We start from the raw sequence: 14,937 nt of genomic DNA on the forward strand, positions 1-14,937 counted from the left end.
AATGATAACAATACATCGTAAAACCTTCAGAAGGAAAGGAGAATGTTTTGTGGGTCTTTTTTTTTTTTTTGTGTGTGTGTGGCAGTTTTTAAGTTATTAGTTTTTAAAATCAGTACTTTTTAATGGAATCAACTTGACTAAAAATCTGTCACAGAATTTTGAGATTCATTAAAACAAAGTTAAATGAGAAAAAAAATAGAAATAGAAATACATGAAAAGTTAGAACATGGGAATATGTGGAGAGATTAATTATAAGAATGAATTTAAAAACAAAAGTAAAAGTATGAATCAGAGAAGCAGAGTATCTTTATAGTCAACCAGACCAAGTTCTAAAGTTTTTTTACTTTTTTATTAAACATACACAAAAATAGAATAATATAGTGAACCCCTGTGTGCCTGTATTATTTTTCTCTTTATTTCTGTAATATTTGATAATCGTATCATCATACATAAGGGTACAGATTTTGATTTTGGTTTTAATGCCAGCTATATGATTCATAATAGGCACAGAAATACAGAGTGAGTCCCTGATAAAGATCTGCTGAGTTGAAAAACCTTTTCTCAGGTTGAAAGTACTAATATAAGCTATTGGCCAGGGAACCTGTAGGGGTAAAAGCCCTTTGACTCTTTTTCTTCAGAGTAGGAAACACGGGGTGTTAACTTGATACTTTGTCAAGTCTAGAGCACTTATTTGATCTAGTGTGGGAGATTGTTTCTTTGTGCTTTGTGGAGTCACTGTGCTCATGTGCTTTGTATAGTCTTGTTTTTATTCTCTTCTTAATTCTCCTATTCTTAGATTTCTTCAAATTCTCAGTAAACAGAAAAGTATCAAAGGGAAGTAAGACAAGTCCAATTCCAACTTGGGTCAGTGATTCATATTGGTGAAGCATGTTAGAATTTCTAAATTAGTTTTTAAACATTTGACTGTGTACTACTTAGAATTTTTTATGTCTGACTTTTAAAACAATTTCAAACATATAGTGAAGTAATAAGTAGTATTAAGAACCTTAGTATATTCTTAATCCAGCTATGCCAGTTTTTAACGTTTTATATGCGCTGTATCATTCTTTTTTCCTGAACCATTTGAGAGTAGCTTGCAGATACTATATAGTTTCAGTGTGAAAAACTCATAAAGTAAGTTTAACTATTGGTAAATTATTGTGGTTACTATTATGCAGCAAGTGTAGTCAGACATAGTAGTAGAAGCATTATGTACATTAACTTCATTTTATGAAGTTAGTAATCTGTGGCCCCATAGATTAGAAGTGAATATTGGTATTTTGTAAAGGCCTAGAGAGGCTTCCATGAGGTTATGTAGCTGGTGAGGGACAGAGCAAGAGTTTGCACTGAGATGTCTGTGGTTAACAGTCAGTGGATGTCCTGTCCTCCTAGAGAGACTGTTTCATGCTTCCAAAGAGGAGTAGTCACTGCTTAGAAGTTCTCTCTTCCTTTTCAGCCATTGAATTAAGCCAAGCAGAGGAGTAAAAGCAGAGCATTCAACGAACAAGAGACTGAGCAATTTTTCTTTAGAAATGAATGTTTTGTGAAAATGTCCTTGTGTATTCATGGCTCTTACTTCCTTCTCTGCAGGCCAAGCAGATAGAGCTTCAGTTCACTATTGGCGAAGCCATCACTAGTGCTGCTATAGGAACTAGCTCTGTGGCTGCCCGAGATGCCTGGCTGGTGACTGAAGAAGAGTATACTCCTTTGGCTGGTACTAAATACTCAGCTAGTTGACTTGTAGTTATCAAGTAACCTTTCTCTTTTTTTTTAAAAAAAAAATCACATTTAAGTGAACGTAACTTGAAAAATATTTTATGTGGTTTAGTAATTTAGTTCAGTTAAGGAAAATACTTGATTAAATTGAGCATGAAATTAATTAGAATGCTTGCTTTCAGTCCTTTGGCAAGCAAGCCAGAGAATTAACAAGATTCCCTTCGGACTTGTGCTCTTTTAGTGAGGATTAGTATATTTCACTAGTTTTTCAGAATTTGAGGCATAGTAATTTCCAAATTGTGTCTCCTAAAAGTTTATTGTATAATAAGCTTTATATTTTTGTCAGGCCTGAAGGTACACTGGTTTTAGTGACTCTGTAATTGAAGAACCATGTAGTTCCTGATTCTGTGTTACACATGTTGTGATTTCACATATCCTGTGGTTTGTTTGGAATTTGGAATTAAAATATATTTCAGTATTTGAGCCAGAGATTTTAATTCTTAAAACAAATGGAAAAACTCAACCATTTTTATGTTTTTTTTATTTCCTCAGTTGTGGGAATTAAAAGATGCGTTCTCATTGTAACAATTTTGCTCGGAATATTTTCCATCATGAATACATTAACTTAGTTGTTTCACTTAGGGTTACAGTTAACATTTAACAGTTCAGTGCTGTATTCATCTTTTACTTCATTAGTCACCATGAAGAGCTTTCAGAGAAATAGAAAAACAACATGCTTTTGCTTATACTGTAATTAGGAGGACTGTAGGTTGATGGAAGCTGAGTTAGTCACTTCTCTTAAACAGTTTTGTAAGTGTGAAGATTGGTATGATACACCAGGAGAAATGTGTACTGAAGCAAGAAGGTGCTCAAGGAAAGTGACCATTGTTGCTGAAGTTTGAAATGCAATTCCCAGGTGATGTGAGAGGTGATGTTGGAGGACTGATACAGTGAGTGGTCACACAGAGAAGTAAATTTGCTATGGGAAGCATGTTTTTGATGTCATGGTTGTTCACATAGCAGCCTAAACAAAGAGTAGTACCGAGGTATCATACCAATCTTCATACTTATGAACTTCCTCTATGTTATCTTAGGCTGCTTTTATAAAGATTGGATTCTGGTTGGCTTTTACCTTATGTGATAAATCTGGTTATCCATTAAATGTTGAAGTAACTGGGCATGGCAGTACATGCTTTTAGTCCCAGCCTTTGGGAAGCTGAGGTTGGAGTATCTCTGAATTCAAGGCCAGCGTGGCGACATAGTGAGTTCAAAGCCAGCCTGTACTACTTAGCCAGTCCCTGTCCCAGGAAACACAAACAAAAAGTTGAGGTTCTCTTGTCTTTGTGTTGTGTTTAGGGAAATGGAAACATAAGACACTGTGGAGAAGTGGATGCTGATGAATCTTTGACCTTAATTTTGATCATGCATTTTCTGTATGTGATTCTTAGCCAAGTGCTACTCAGCCATTTAAGTGTTGTTTTTTGGCCAGTTAGGGCCAAGGTCTTGATCATCTCAGTATCTCTAATATGTAATAACTGGCACATTGTGGGATTCTAGTAAGAGTTTGTCTCCTTGGTAATTATAGTTACCCAGACAGAGTTGTAGCTGGCTGGAGTTGTGGTTGAGACAGTCGTAGGAAGGATTCCATCTAAATCTGAGAACTAGGATAATATGTTCCTTAAAAAGCCATAACTGGGTAAGGAGTTAGGGGTGTATCATATACTGTTAATAGATTGAACTTAGAAACAGGAAAATAATTGAACAATTTCTATGGAAAAGAGCACAGGGGCAAAAAGCAGATTTAGAGTAGGTTCAAGAAAAATTAAGGGGAAATAAAAGTTTGATCATGAGTATAGACAGCTATTTCAAGGGGTTAATGTAAAGCACTGGTTCCTGACTATAGGGGTGAGACATTTAGTAGTATTTGGACACTGGGAAGGACTGGTCTTCACTGAGTGGAGGCAGGAGAATGGTGTACAGGACAGCTCTCCACAACAAAGAATTATCCAGCTAAGAATGTTAGCAGTTTTAAGGGTTGCAAACTCTGAAGTAATAAAGGAAAGGAGAAAAATGCATGGTAGCTAGAGAAACAAAGTGAAGCAAAATAGGACAGTGGATTGATTTGGTTTTAGATGGATGATAAGAAAGACCTAGTAGAGAAAGAAAAATTTTTGAGGTGGATAACTTCATTGTGTGGAACTAAAGTTACTTGAATACCTTTGGAAGATTGTTTAGTTTATGCTAGATTCTGAGGTGAATCATTATTGATTCCTTCAGCAACTTTTTTGTTTTTTTATTGTGTTGACTGGGGATTGAACCAAAGAACTTTGTGCTGAGCAAATACATCCCTAGCCTTTTTAAAATTTATTATTTGGAGTCAGTTTTGCTAAGTTGCTCAGGCTGGGCTTGACTGCCTTATCCCTTCCAGAGTACTTGCTAGGATTGCAAGTGTGTGCTGCCACTCTGGGCTAGTAACTGTACTTCAGTTATTTGTATTTTAATATGTTACAGAATTATATTGAATAGTTACTGATTTAAATTTAGATTTTTCAATAAATTATATTTAGTTATTTTAATTATTTTCTTGCTTTTCTTCAGGAGCTAAAGTGAATGATGTGGTCCCATGGGTGTTGGATATGATTTTAAATAAACATATCATTAGCCCAAACCCACATATAAGGCAGGCAGCTTGCATCTGGCTCCTTTCCCTTGTAAGGAAGCTAAGTACTCATGGAGAAGTGAAGGTAAGCTATATTATATATGTGATCAGATTTCTTGGAAACCACAGTATTATTAAGTGAAAGGTGGAAAGGAAAGTATAATAAGGTGAGATCATTAACCAGAAATAGAGATTTTGAAATAAGCTATATATGAAGGAAGGAAGGTTGGTAGCCAATAAATACTGGCTTGAAGGTGATCTGAACTTGAATGCGTAAAGTCAGAAGTGCTGAGGAAGGAGAGACACAGATTGGGACAGAGGTCAGATTTGGGCATCTATAAAGATGGATAGGGGACAGCATGGTTTGTGCCTGCTTTGATTAGAAGACAGATGTTGGGTGCTTGGAGAGTAAGCATCTTGCTCTTCTAAAGTGGTATGGTTTTAGTGTTGTAATCCTTTTTTCTTCTTTCAGTCGCGTCTTAAAGAAATTCAGAGTGCATTTGTTTCTGTTTTGTCAGAAAATGATGGTAGGTTCTTGGTAAATATTTTGCTTATTTGTTTTTTGAGATGTGGTCTTGTTATCTTGCATGTTGTCCCAACTGATCTTGAACCTTTGAGCTCAAGTGATCCTCTTATTTCAGCCTCCTGAGTGCTGGATTACAGGCATGCATTGCCATGCCTAGCAAATGCATTACACTTACACTTACAATTTTGAAATTTCTTGATTAATAAATATAAACCTGGGCTGGGGAGATGGCTCAGTGGAATAAGTGCTTCCCTGGCAAGTGCAAGGGCCTGAGTTTAATCCCTGGTTCTGCAAAAATAAAAAAATAAAATAAAATAAACCTTCTTGAGCTATGTGATTAAAACAAATTAAACTGTGTTAGTATTAATTGTCATACTAGTGACAAAAACTATACAGAATTTCTGACTAGGATATAGAAAATTAAATTTTTTGGTTTTTGTTCAGAATTAGAGTATGGTTGCCAGTTTTGCATTTAAAAACGGAACTGTGGCCTTTTTTAGCATTGATACTTCTAAGTTTTAATGTTTTTCTCTTTCTTACCTTTTTTCTCTGATTGAAGCAAGGAGAAAGTAAATGAGTTAGATGTACAAATAGTACCTTTGTTTTATAACTTGGCTTTGATGATTTATAGTCAATACAATCTTTAATTGACTTTATTGTTTAAAAGTTGAATGTCAGTAATTGAAATCCTGTGAACTTGTTTTATCTCTGATGTGTACAAATGACTTACATTCTGTCATTGTACCTTAGAGAGAGGCCCCGTGTAGGTCTGTTGATAATGTCTTGGTTTTTGATTACGCATTGCAGTGATTTCTGGGCCATGTCCACTGAGATAATATAGTATGTTTCTAGCAAACTTGGCAGAGTCAGCAGATTGATTCTCTTTTCCTATTTTAACTTGATATTGTTCTGAGTTAAACTTAACACATTTAAGAAATCTTGACTTGATTTCATTAATTACATTTTTAGAAAATAATATAACTACATCTTTTTTTTTTTTTTTTTTTTAATAGAACTTAGCCAAGATGTTGCCTCCAAAGGCCTTGGGTTGGTTTATGAACTAGGTGATGAACAAGATCAACAGGAGTTGGTGTCTACACTTGTAGAAACACTGATGACTGGCAAAAGGTATGGTGAACTTGGGAATTTCAGATTTTAACACATAGGGTAAGTGGGTATACATACAAGGATATGCTAGAATAAAAAAAAATTTAGCTTTATACATCTAAGTGTATATATGTACTTCAGAAACATGCTAAAAGGTAGAACTTTGGAAATTGAAAGGTCTCAGGATAAGTAAAGCATTGGATAATGAAAATGCCATAATTGTGAATGGCTAGTCCATGATCTGTGAAGACTATGTTGGGGGAATCAGTTTTGGAATTGGTTGACACTTAATATTGCCTTCCTGTTAGGAAGAAGCATTTTTTGTGACCACATTTAATTCATTGTAACTTTGTATAGGATGTCTTTTGCATTTATTGATTTGTTTAGTCTGGATTTGGTTTTATAGGTACCTAGCCCAATGGAAAGAAGAGTTGACTTCTATATCTTATATACATTAAACACTTGATAAGGAGTTTAGGTTTTAACAGTTTGCAAATTAAATGAATCTCTTAGTTGAATACTGCTTTGGGAAGTTTGAGGCTAATTTAAATTATTATTTTGATATAGAGTTAAACATGAAGTTTCTGGAGACACAGTAGTATTTCAAGGGGGATCTCTTGGCAAAACACCAGATGGGTAAGTGTGCCGAATCTATTGATTGATTAGTGTAGATGTCTTAATTTTTTTTTTTTAAGGTTTGGTAAGTAGAACCATTGTGAAGTTGATTTTTATTGTCTTAGGAGATGTTTGTTGGTGAAAACATAAAACTTGTGTGGAAAAGTGCTACTAGCTTATATTGGGTTTCTTGTTCTCTGAGATTTATATTGTGAAGGATCTGTTTGGGGCACAGCAAGAAAGATAGGACTGTTGGCAGAGGGAGTGGCTGAAAGTGCTGCTGTTACTTCAGCAGGTACTGAACTGTCACAGAGCTGTTTGCTTTCCTGCTCTGAGACAGTTTCCAGACCTTTTTATTCCCTCATTAGGCCTTTATACCTACTTGGTGAGTAGCTGTTGGTAGTGGGTTGCCTGTGGAAGGTCATGACCTTGGGTTCTCAGGGAAGTTCTGGGACAATGGATAAACTAAGAACTTTTAGCTTCCAGGTAGCTTGAATCCAGTGCACCTAGTTTTTTGGTGGGAGCAACTCAGTATTGTAGAATTGACCAGTTTACCTGTCAGATTAATTCTTTGAACTGTATCTCTTTTATTATTATTATTTTTTTTTTTGTGGTTGTATCATTACTTTTTCTCTAGGAATTGTCAGGTACATGTGCTGCTTGCTGTGTTTTCTTGTGGACAGGAGAAAGCTACATGTTGTTCATTTGGTCCTTACATTTCTCTGTATAGTTAAGTTTCTAATTAAAAGTGGCTTATTTTTCCCTGTGGTGCTGGGGATTTAATCTTGGACCTTGCAATGCTAAGCAAACACTTTACCACTGAGCTATATCTCCAAGACCCCAATTTTTACTTCACTTACTCTCTTTGTAAACTGCTTTTTAAAAAATTCCTTACTTGTTATGAGTTAAGACAAAATGATCAGATATTTGAGCAAATATTAATTCAGTATAAAATTAACAGTATTCAAAGAAGTTATCAGGATTAGGATGATCTAACTTAGAACACACTTGGGGAAGATGAGCGACTCGTGTTCATGAGAGAGATTTGTGTATAGCATAATAAGAAAAAACTGAGTTGCCTCCCATTTGAGGGCTCCACCTTTATGGATGTTGCAGGTGCTTTTTGGTTGTTTACCAACAGTAGTAGAGGGACTTAAGATATGTTGGCAATTGACCTAGGCAGGTTTTTGTGTTCTTCTCAACCTGATGTTCTGTCTCAGAGGTGATAAGATAATTCAGTATTAGAAATTGACTGAAAATGTAATTTTAAAATGGCCCAATAATATTGATAATGTAATGTGTATTGCACTGGAGAAATATATTATTGCATACTTCTTTTTTTCTGTTTCTAAGCCAGGGCCTTTCTACTTATAAGGAACTTTGTTCTTTGGCAAGTGATCTCAGTCAGCCAGATTTGGTATATAAATTTATGAATTTGGCTAACCATCATGCAATGTGGAACTCAAGGAAGGTAAGCTTTATCAGTAGGCAGGTTTTCATCTTTTCACTCTGTCTCAGTTACTCTTCTTTCATTGCTGGAACAAAATACCCAACACCCAGAATTAAGGAAAGAAAGATTTGTTAGGCTCACAGTTAGTGGATGTTTCAATCCATACTTACCTGGCTCCAAGGCATGGTAGCACATGGAAGAGGGCAACTGTTTATGGCTGTGGAAAACAGCAAAGAGCAAAGGGAGGAGCCTCAACTACAGCTACTGGCAAGCCTTTTTCTCCTCCGTACATTGTAATGCAGATTCCCCACCCCAGGGCAGGGATAGCACTCACACCCATAGTCCCAACATTGGATCATGAATTAATCACAAACCCCAGAAGCTGCTCGGTTGACTACCTGAGGCTTTGGGGATACACATAGATACAAACCATAAACTGATTGGTAAAATAACACAAATGAATCAGACTTCTTAGGGAAAAGTTTGGGAGGGAGAATTATTTTGTTCTCATAGATTAAATGTTAATGCTTGACTTGTAGATGGGTTTAAACCACTCCATCCTATCACTTTTAGGGTGCTGCTTTTGGTTTTAATGTAATTGCTACAAGAGCTGGAGAACAACTGGCTCCTTTTCTGCCTCAGCTGGTTCCTCGTCTGTATCGTTATCAGTTTGATCCCAACCTTGCCATTCGACAGGCCATGACAAGTATTTGGACTGCGTTGGTCACTGACAAATCAATGGCAAGTATCTGTGCTGCACCCCCAGTGTATCCTCAAAATGATGTAGCTTGTTCAGAGTCATGTGTAAAGGTTAAGCGCAATGCTCATCCTCCTACTTTGTACACTTATTTTTTTTTAAATAAGCTTTTATTCATTCTTGCTTTCTTCATTCTCTTAAAGTATCAGAAATGCTCATGACAGTATTGAAATCTCAAAATTGATTGAAGCAATCTAAATGTTCACTGAATGGACAGTTAAGGAAATAGCAGTATATTCAACAAACAGAGTACTGTATGTTGATAAGTAGTATTAATGGCTTGGAGATTGAGTCATAGCTGTACCTTTGTTTGTATTTTTGTGGTAGTGGCACTTGAACCCAGGGCTTCTTACTTGCTGCAAGACAAGCAGCTCTAACACTAACTGGCATCCCCTCTTTTTTTTTGAGGTAGAATCTCACTGAGTTGTGTAAACTGCTCTTAAATTGGGAATCTTCTGGTGTTGAAATTGCACACATGTGCCAAGATGCCTAGACTTCAGTGAAAGAGTCACCATATGTTTTCTCTCTTGATTTTCTATCATCTGGCTGTTTATCTTATTCTATATTGCTTTCACATATTAAGATTTCTCAAGGCTTATCTCTGAGTACTTGTGCTCTTGCAGCTTTTGCAGTATCAGTTCTGGGGGATATAAACATAATGGTAAGTGTGATGGTTCTTAGTCCTCTACTTCTGCCCCAGATGTGATTTATACTTCAGACTTTCTTATCTGTCTACCCAGCGTTTTTCCTTAGTCGTGTCTCGTCTTGTCTCGTCTCATCTTGTCTCGTTTACTCCCTCCCACCCTCTCTCCCTCTCTTCCTTCCTTCCTTCCTTCCTTCCTTCCTTCCTTCCTTCCTTCCTTCCTTCCTTTCTCTCTCCTTCCTTTCTCTCTCTCTCTCTCTCTCTCTCTCTCTCTCTCTCTCTCTCTCTCTCTTTCTTTCATGTATTTGGTATAGGATCTCACTATGCAGATTGGACTCATAGTGATCCACCTGTCTTCAACCACCCCACCACTGGGATTTCAGGCATGTGCCACCACACCCAGTCTCATTGGCTCAGTGCACCTGGGGGTGGGGCTGGCATGGCCTGTGGTGCCAGGGATCAAAACCTGGCCCCTGTGCTTGCCTAAACTTGGTCTGCTGAGCTATTTCACTGACTCTAGTTGTTGTTTCAGGATACCATAATCTTAGTGTCAAGAGCAGAGCAGGACCTTAACAAACTGTTCCTCAAATACACTCTCTTTTCCAAGTTTTTTGTCAAGAGGTTGTCATCTTTCTCTTTGCCTTCTGTCATCTAATTATTTGCATAACTAAGGAAAAGTGATTTTTAAAAATGCAAATTCAATTGTGTCATTTGGATTTGAAATCCTTCTTTGGCTTTACAGTTCATTATAAATAAATTCCATGATCCTGTTCGTGTTTTAGAAGTCCTTGCACATGATGTGACCCTTTTTTCTTTCTTTCATCTGATAGTGAATTGAATGTGTTTCTTTTTTTGTTTTAAATATATTCCGCTGTTTATTTATTTTTTACATTTATTTATTGTGTGTGTGTGGCCAGCTCAGCCCACCAGGGGGCGGGGCTGGCTGGCATGTGGTACTGGGGGATCGAACCATGGTCCCTGTGCTTTGCCAAGCTTGTTCCAAGTAGGTGCTTTAGACCACTGAGCCATCTCTCCAGCCCCTTGAATGTGTTTCTATTTGTGGGATAGCTACTTGAAGGTTGAGCTTTGAATGCTTGATGAATTCTGTTTGTGGTACTTCTGGGTCAGCCAAGATCTGATAGGCCAGTGATCTATAGATCTGAGGTAGACCAAGTCATGTGTTCTTTAAGATGTGAGCTTACCACCTCTTTGTGAGTACAAGGTATGGCTGTGATTGTGATGAGATCACCTGGAAGGAGAGTAGAAGAGGTGCATAAGAAGGTACCCCTTTGTTTAGTTTTAGGTGTTACCTTTTTGTTTTGGCTTTCTTACCTGTAAGTGAGCATAACTAAACCTATTCTACTTACAAGAGTAAAAGTGAAAAGACCACAAGAGTCTTTGGATCTGTTGTTGTGAAAACAAAGCCTACCATCAGTTTCTTGCTACCAAGTTTTTAAGAACATATCAGAGCAGAGGCTTACTAAAATTAAATTTACCTTTCATTCTGACCAGTCATATTGCCTTATGAATGTACAAGACACTGAGGATACAAAGATGAGACATTGTCCTGAGGTCTCCAGCATAGGGAGCAAGGATGTTCCTGTATAGTTTGATGTGATGAACCTTAAGAAGGTACTGTGAGGTGCTGGGGATATATAGCTCAGCAGTAGACTGCCTGCTTGACAAGCATGAGGTCCTGAGTTTGATTCCCAGTAACCCACTCCCACCTCCCCCCCCAAAAAAAAGGTATTATGGGAATATGAGGAGTGTTCCTAGGCCCGTGTTTTCTGTTTGAGGGACAGTTTTAAGTTAGCCAACTAAATAAGACATGAAGAGTATTATAGATAGAGGTAATATGTGTGTGCCAAAGAATAGAGGTGAGATAGGACAAGATAACTTTGGAACTGAATGAGTCCTACTGGGCTTTATGTGCATGCTTAGGTAATTGGACTTTAATCTCCTGCACTGAGGAAAAATAATATTGTTTTTTTCTCCATAATTTTATTGAGAAACAAATAGCAATGAGACAGTTTCAAATCAAATTGGTAGGACAGTTTCAATAATTAACACACTCCATACTCTCTTCTCAGTGGTTATTTGCTGTACAAGATGCAGACATTATATGCTATTTACAAACACAATTAGAAAAAATCCCTCTATTCATTAAGAGAATGTAACTATATATCTATCCTAACCATTTTGAATACACAGATACAAAATGGACATTCATCTGTATCCCCATTTTTGTGGGGATAATATCCATCATTTGAATATTATAGGTATGTTAACTCAGCAAAATATTCTAAAAGAGTCCAGTAGTCCATAATAGTATTGGATCTGCCGCTTGACTGGCAATGTCAAAAATTGTTGACGTGAGTCCCCTATAGCTCAACATAACAGCATGGCTTTACTTCTTATACTTCGTTTTTATACTTTTCTGCTGGATGGTTAAGACCAAGATAAAGCAAGACCTATGCAACAAGAGTTGTAGCTTTTGGATCTGATAAGGTCAGTGAAATCCCCTCAGGATTTATCCTGAGATCCTGTATCTCAGATTGTAGATCCTATGTCAGTGTCAGCTATGTGGATAGGTCACGGCCATTGCTTGTCCAATGTGCTCTCTGTGAAAGCCTGAGAGAATGTTTTCTCTCCATGTGACTCTCCTTAGGCACATTCTACATCATCGATCACTTTCCTCTTTGGCTCCATAATCTCCTTGATCTGAAAATTTGGGACACAACGGAGTTTCATGTCGTTAGTGTACAAGTTCTCATATGTCCTGAGTCTTAATTGACCTTGGAAGGCTGGGCTTTCCTTGTGGCCCTCCTTTTTCTCTTAATTTTGGTCTGCATACTTCAGTTATTAACCCTCCAGAAGAGAAGCTTATTGTTATTACCATACAACCTGTTAAGCTTAACTTACAAGGCTGTTAAGCTTAACTTTACTATCTGTCTGAATATCAGACATCTTAGACATAACATGGAAAAGGTATTTTTTATCAAGCATTGATATATGAAACTTTAAGTTCCTACAGAATATGATAAAAAACATTTAAAAAATTAAAATATATTTAAAAAATACGTGTAAAGAATTATATAATTCTTATGTTTACATATAAGTCCAAAAATCTAACCATATACAACCTTGAAGCAGGACAGTCCCACAACATTTCTTTTTGCTGTCTCCTGCCTTCATTCACTACCCCCTTCTTTTTGAACAGTCATCTACCCAGAGAGACAGCATGGCAGGAACTGGCATGTCATGACAAGCAGCCCCTATTCAGAAGACCAGAATGACAGGCACTCCAAGCATGAACCTGCTATTACAAATTGACATCTTTGGTTCAGTTGCTTAGTTCACAGGTGTCAGTGTATATAGTTAAGGTGAGAATCATTTCAAGTAACTGCTAGATTCAGAAATCTTCGGAAGATTGTCAGGATCATTGCTCATCTTCTACTTTTAACTGTATGGCTTGCCCCTGTCATGTTTCCTAGCTCTTCTCCTTTCCCTTTCTTAATTATTTAGTCCTCAAGTTTTTGCTTTCCTTTGAGTTGTATTATACCTTTCTATTTGTATTTCTTCTTTTGAGTTCTTATACTAGGGAAACTATACTATATTTACACATGTGGGTCTGGTTTATTTCACTTATGAGTATAGCTTCAAGTGGCATCCACTTAAATATAAAGGATTTGAGTTTATCATTCTTTATAGCTGAGTAATACTCCATTATATAAAAATACCACATCTGTTTCATCTATTCCTCAGGTGACGGGCATCTTGGTTGTTTACAAGATTTGGCTATCACAAATTGTGCTGCTATAAACATAGGCACACATATCGCCCCATGATATGATGTTTTCAGATCCTCCGGGAAAATTCCTAGTAGAGGAATAGCTGGTTTAAATGGGATTTCCAGTCCAAGTTTTCTAAGGAGTCTCCATACTGATTTCCATAATGGTTGCACCAGTCTACAGTCCCAACAGCAGTGGAGAAGGGTTCCCTTTGCCCCACAGCCTCTCCAGCATTTGTTGTTGGTTGATTTCTTTATGATAGCCATTCTTTCTGGGGTGAGATGATGTCTCAATGTTGTTTTAATTTGCGTTTCACGGATGGCTAGTGATGTGGAGCATTTTTTCATATATTTATTCGCTTCTTTAGTTTCATCCTCTGAAAAATGTGTGTTCATCTCGGATGCCTATTTCTGGACTGGGTCTTTAAATTTTGCATCTTTCCCTGATTTTGGAATCAGTATAATACTTGCCTCCAGGAATGATTTTGGGAGGATTGCTTCCTTTCCAATTTCATGGAAGAGTTTGAAGAGTATAGGGACTACATCTTCTGTAAATGTCTTGTAGAATTCAGCTGTGAATCCATCTGGACCTGGACTTTTCTTTGTCAGTAGGCTTTTTATTACATCTTGTATTTCATTGAGTGTTATTGGGCTATTGGGAATGGTTATATCTCGTTGATTCAGTTGTGGTAATTTGTGCCTTTCTAGAAATCTGTCCATTTCTTCTGTGTCTTCTATTCTGTGAGAGTAAAGATTCTCAAAGTAGCTATTTATAATCTTCTGAATTTCCACTGGATCTGTGGTAATTACCCCCTTTTCATTCCTTATTGCTTGTATTTGAATTTTTTCTTTCCTCTTTTTGATGAGGTTAGCTAGGGGTTTATTGATTTTATTTAATCTTTCATAGAATCAACTTTTTGTTTCTTTAATTCTTTGAACTGTTTTCTTCGTTTCACTTGAATTAATATCTGCTCTAATCTTTATGATTTCTTCCTGTCTTTGGTCTCTGGGTTTGGTTTGCTCTTCCTTTTCTAGTTGCTGGAGGTGTACCATTAGGGTGTTTATTTTTTCCCATTCTGTTTTCCTAATGTGTGAGGTCACAGCTATGAATTTCTTTCTGAGGACTGCTTTCATGATGTTTTTCATCAATGACTCAAGTGGGGAGATATTTGTAGGCTAAGGGCCCTAGAAGGATATTTAGATTGTTTAGAAATAAGATCAGTATAATTAAAAGATGAATAATTTGTTTTTCGGTGAGTTTTATATTTTAAAATTTATCTTCTTGTATTAGGTGGATAAATATTTGAAGGAGATTCTTCAAGATTTGATTAAGAACCTTACCAGCAGTATGTGGCGAGTTCGAGAATCCAGGTACTACTTTGCAAATACAAACTAGTCAAACATAACTGAAATATGTTTTTCTGTCAGATTTCAGCTTTCTGCATTGTGTGAAAACAATAAAAACTACGAAAAAGTTTATTTCTGGTTTGATTAGACTCTTATTTTTTGTTAATTATTCAGTCTCAGATCAGCGATTTTCCTAGGTTTATTTAAGTATGAAATTAAACCAGTCATGGTGGTGCATGCCTGTAATCCTAGTACACTGGGAAGCTGATGCAGGAGGATTGCAATTTGGAGGCCAGGAGAGATAATTTAATGCAACTAAAAAAGAGA

General features: G+C 36.8%; 1 protein-coding gene across 2 annotated transcripts in view; it reads left to right on the forward strand.

The window, feature by feature from the left end:
* Positions 1-14,937, forward strand: part of Kiaa0368 (KIAA0368 ortholog) — a 143,892-nt gene that overhangs the window by 106,083 nt on the left and 22,872 nt on the right. For both annotated transcript variants that reach the window (XM_004647268.2, XM_023707544.1), the window contains 8 exons: positions 1,591-1,714; positions 4,315-4,460; positions 4,848-4,902; positions 5,915-6,029; positions 6,576-6,644; positions 7,977-8,094; positions 8,647-8,814; positions 14,555-14,634. In XM_004647268.2, the coding sequence (XP_004647325.1) occupies positions 1,591-1,714; positions 4,315-4,460; positions 4,848-4,902; positions 5,915-6,029; positions 6,576-6,644; positions 7,977-8,094; positions 8,647-8,814; positions 14,555-14,634 (875 nt within the window). The remainder of the gene's footprint in view (positions 1-1,590; positions 1,715-4,314; positions 4,461-4,847; positions 4,903-5,914; positions 6,030-6,575; positions 6,645-7,976; positions 8,095-8,646; positions 8,815-14,554; positions 14,635-14,937) is intronic.

This window comes from Octodon degus, unplaced genomic scaffold, assembly GCF_000260255.1.
Source record: "Octodon degus isolate 3935 unplaced genomic scaffold, OctDeg1.0 scaffold00297, whole genome shotgun sequence".
Taxonomy (NCBI): domain Eukaryota; kingdom Metazoa; phylum Chordata; class Mammalia; order Rodentia; family Octodontidae; genus Octodon; species Octodon degus.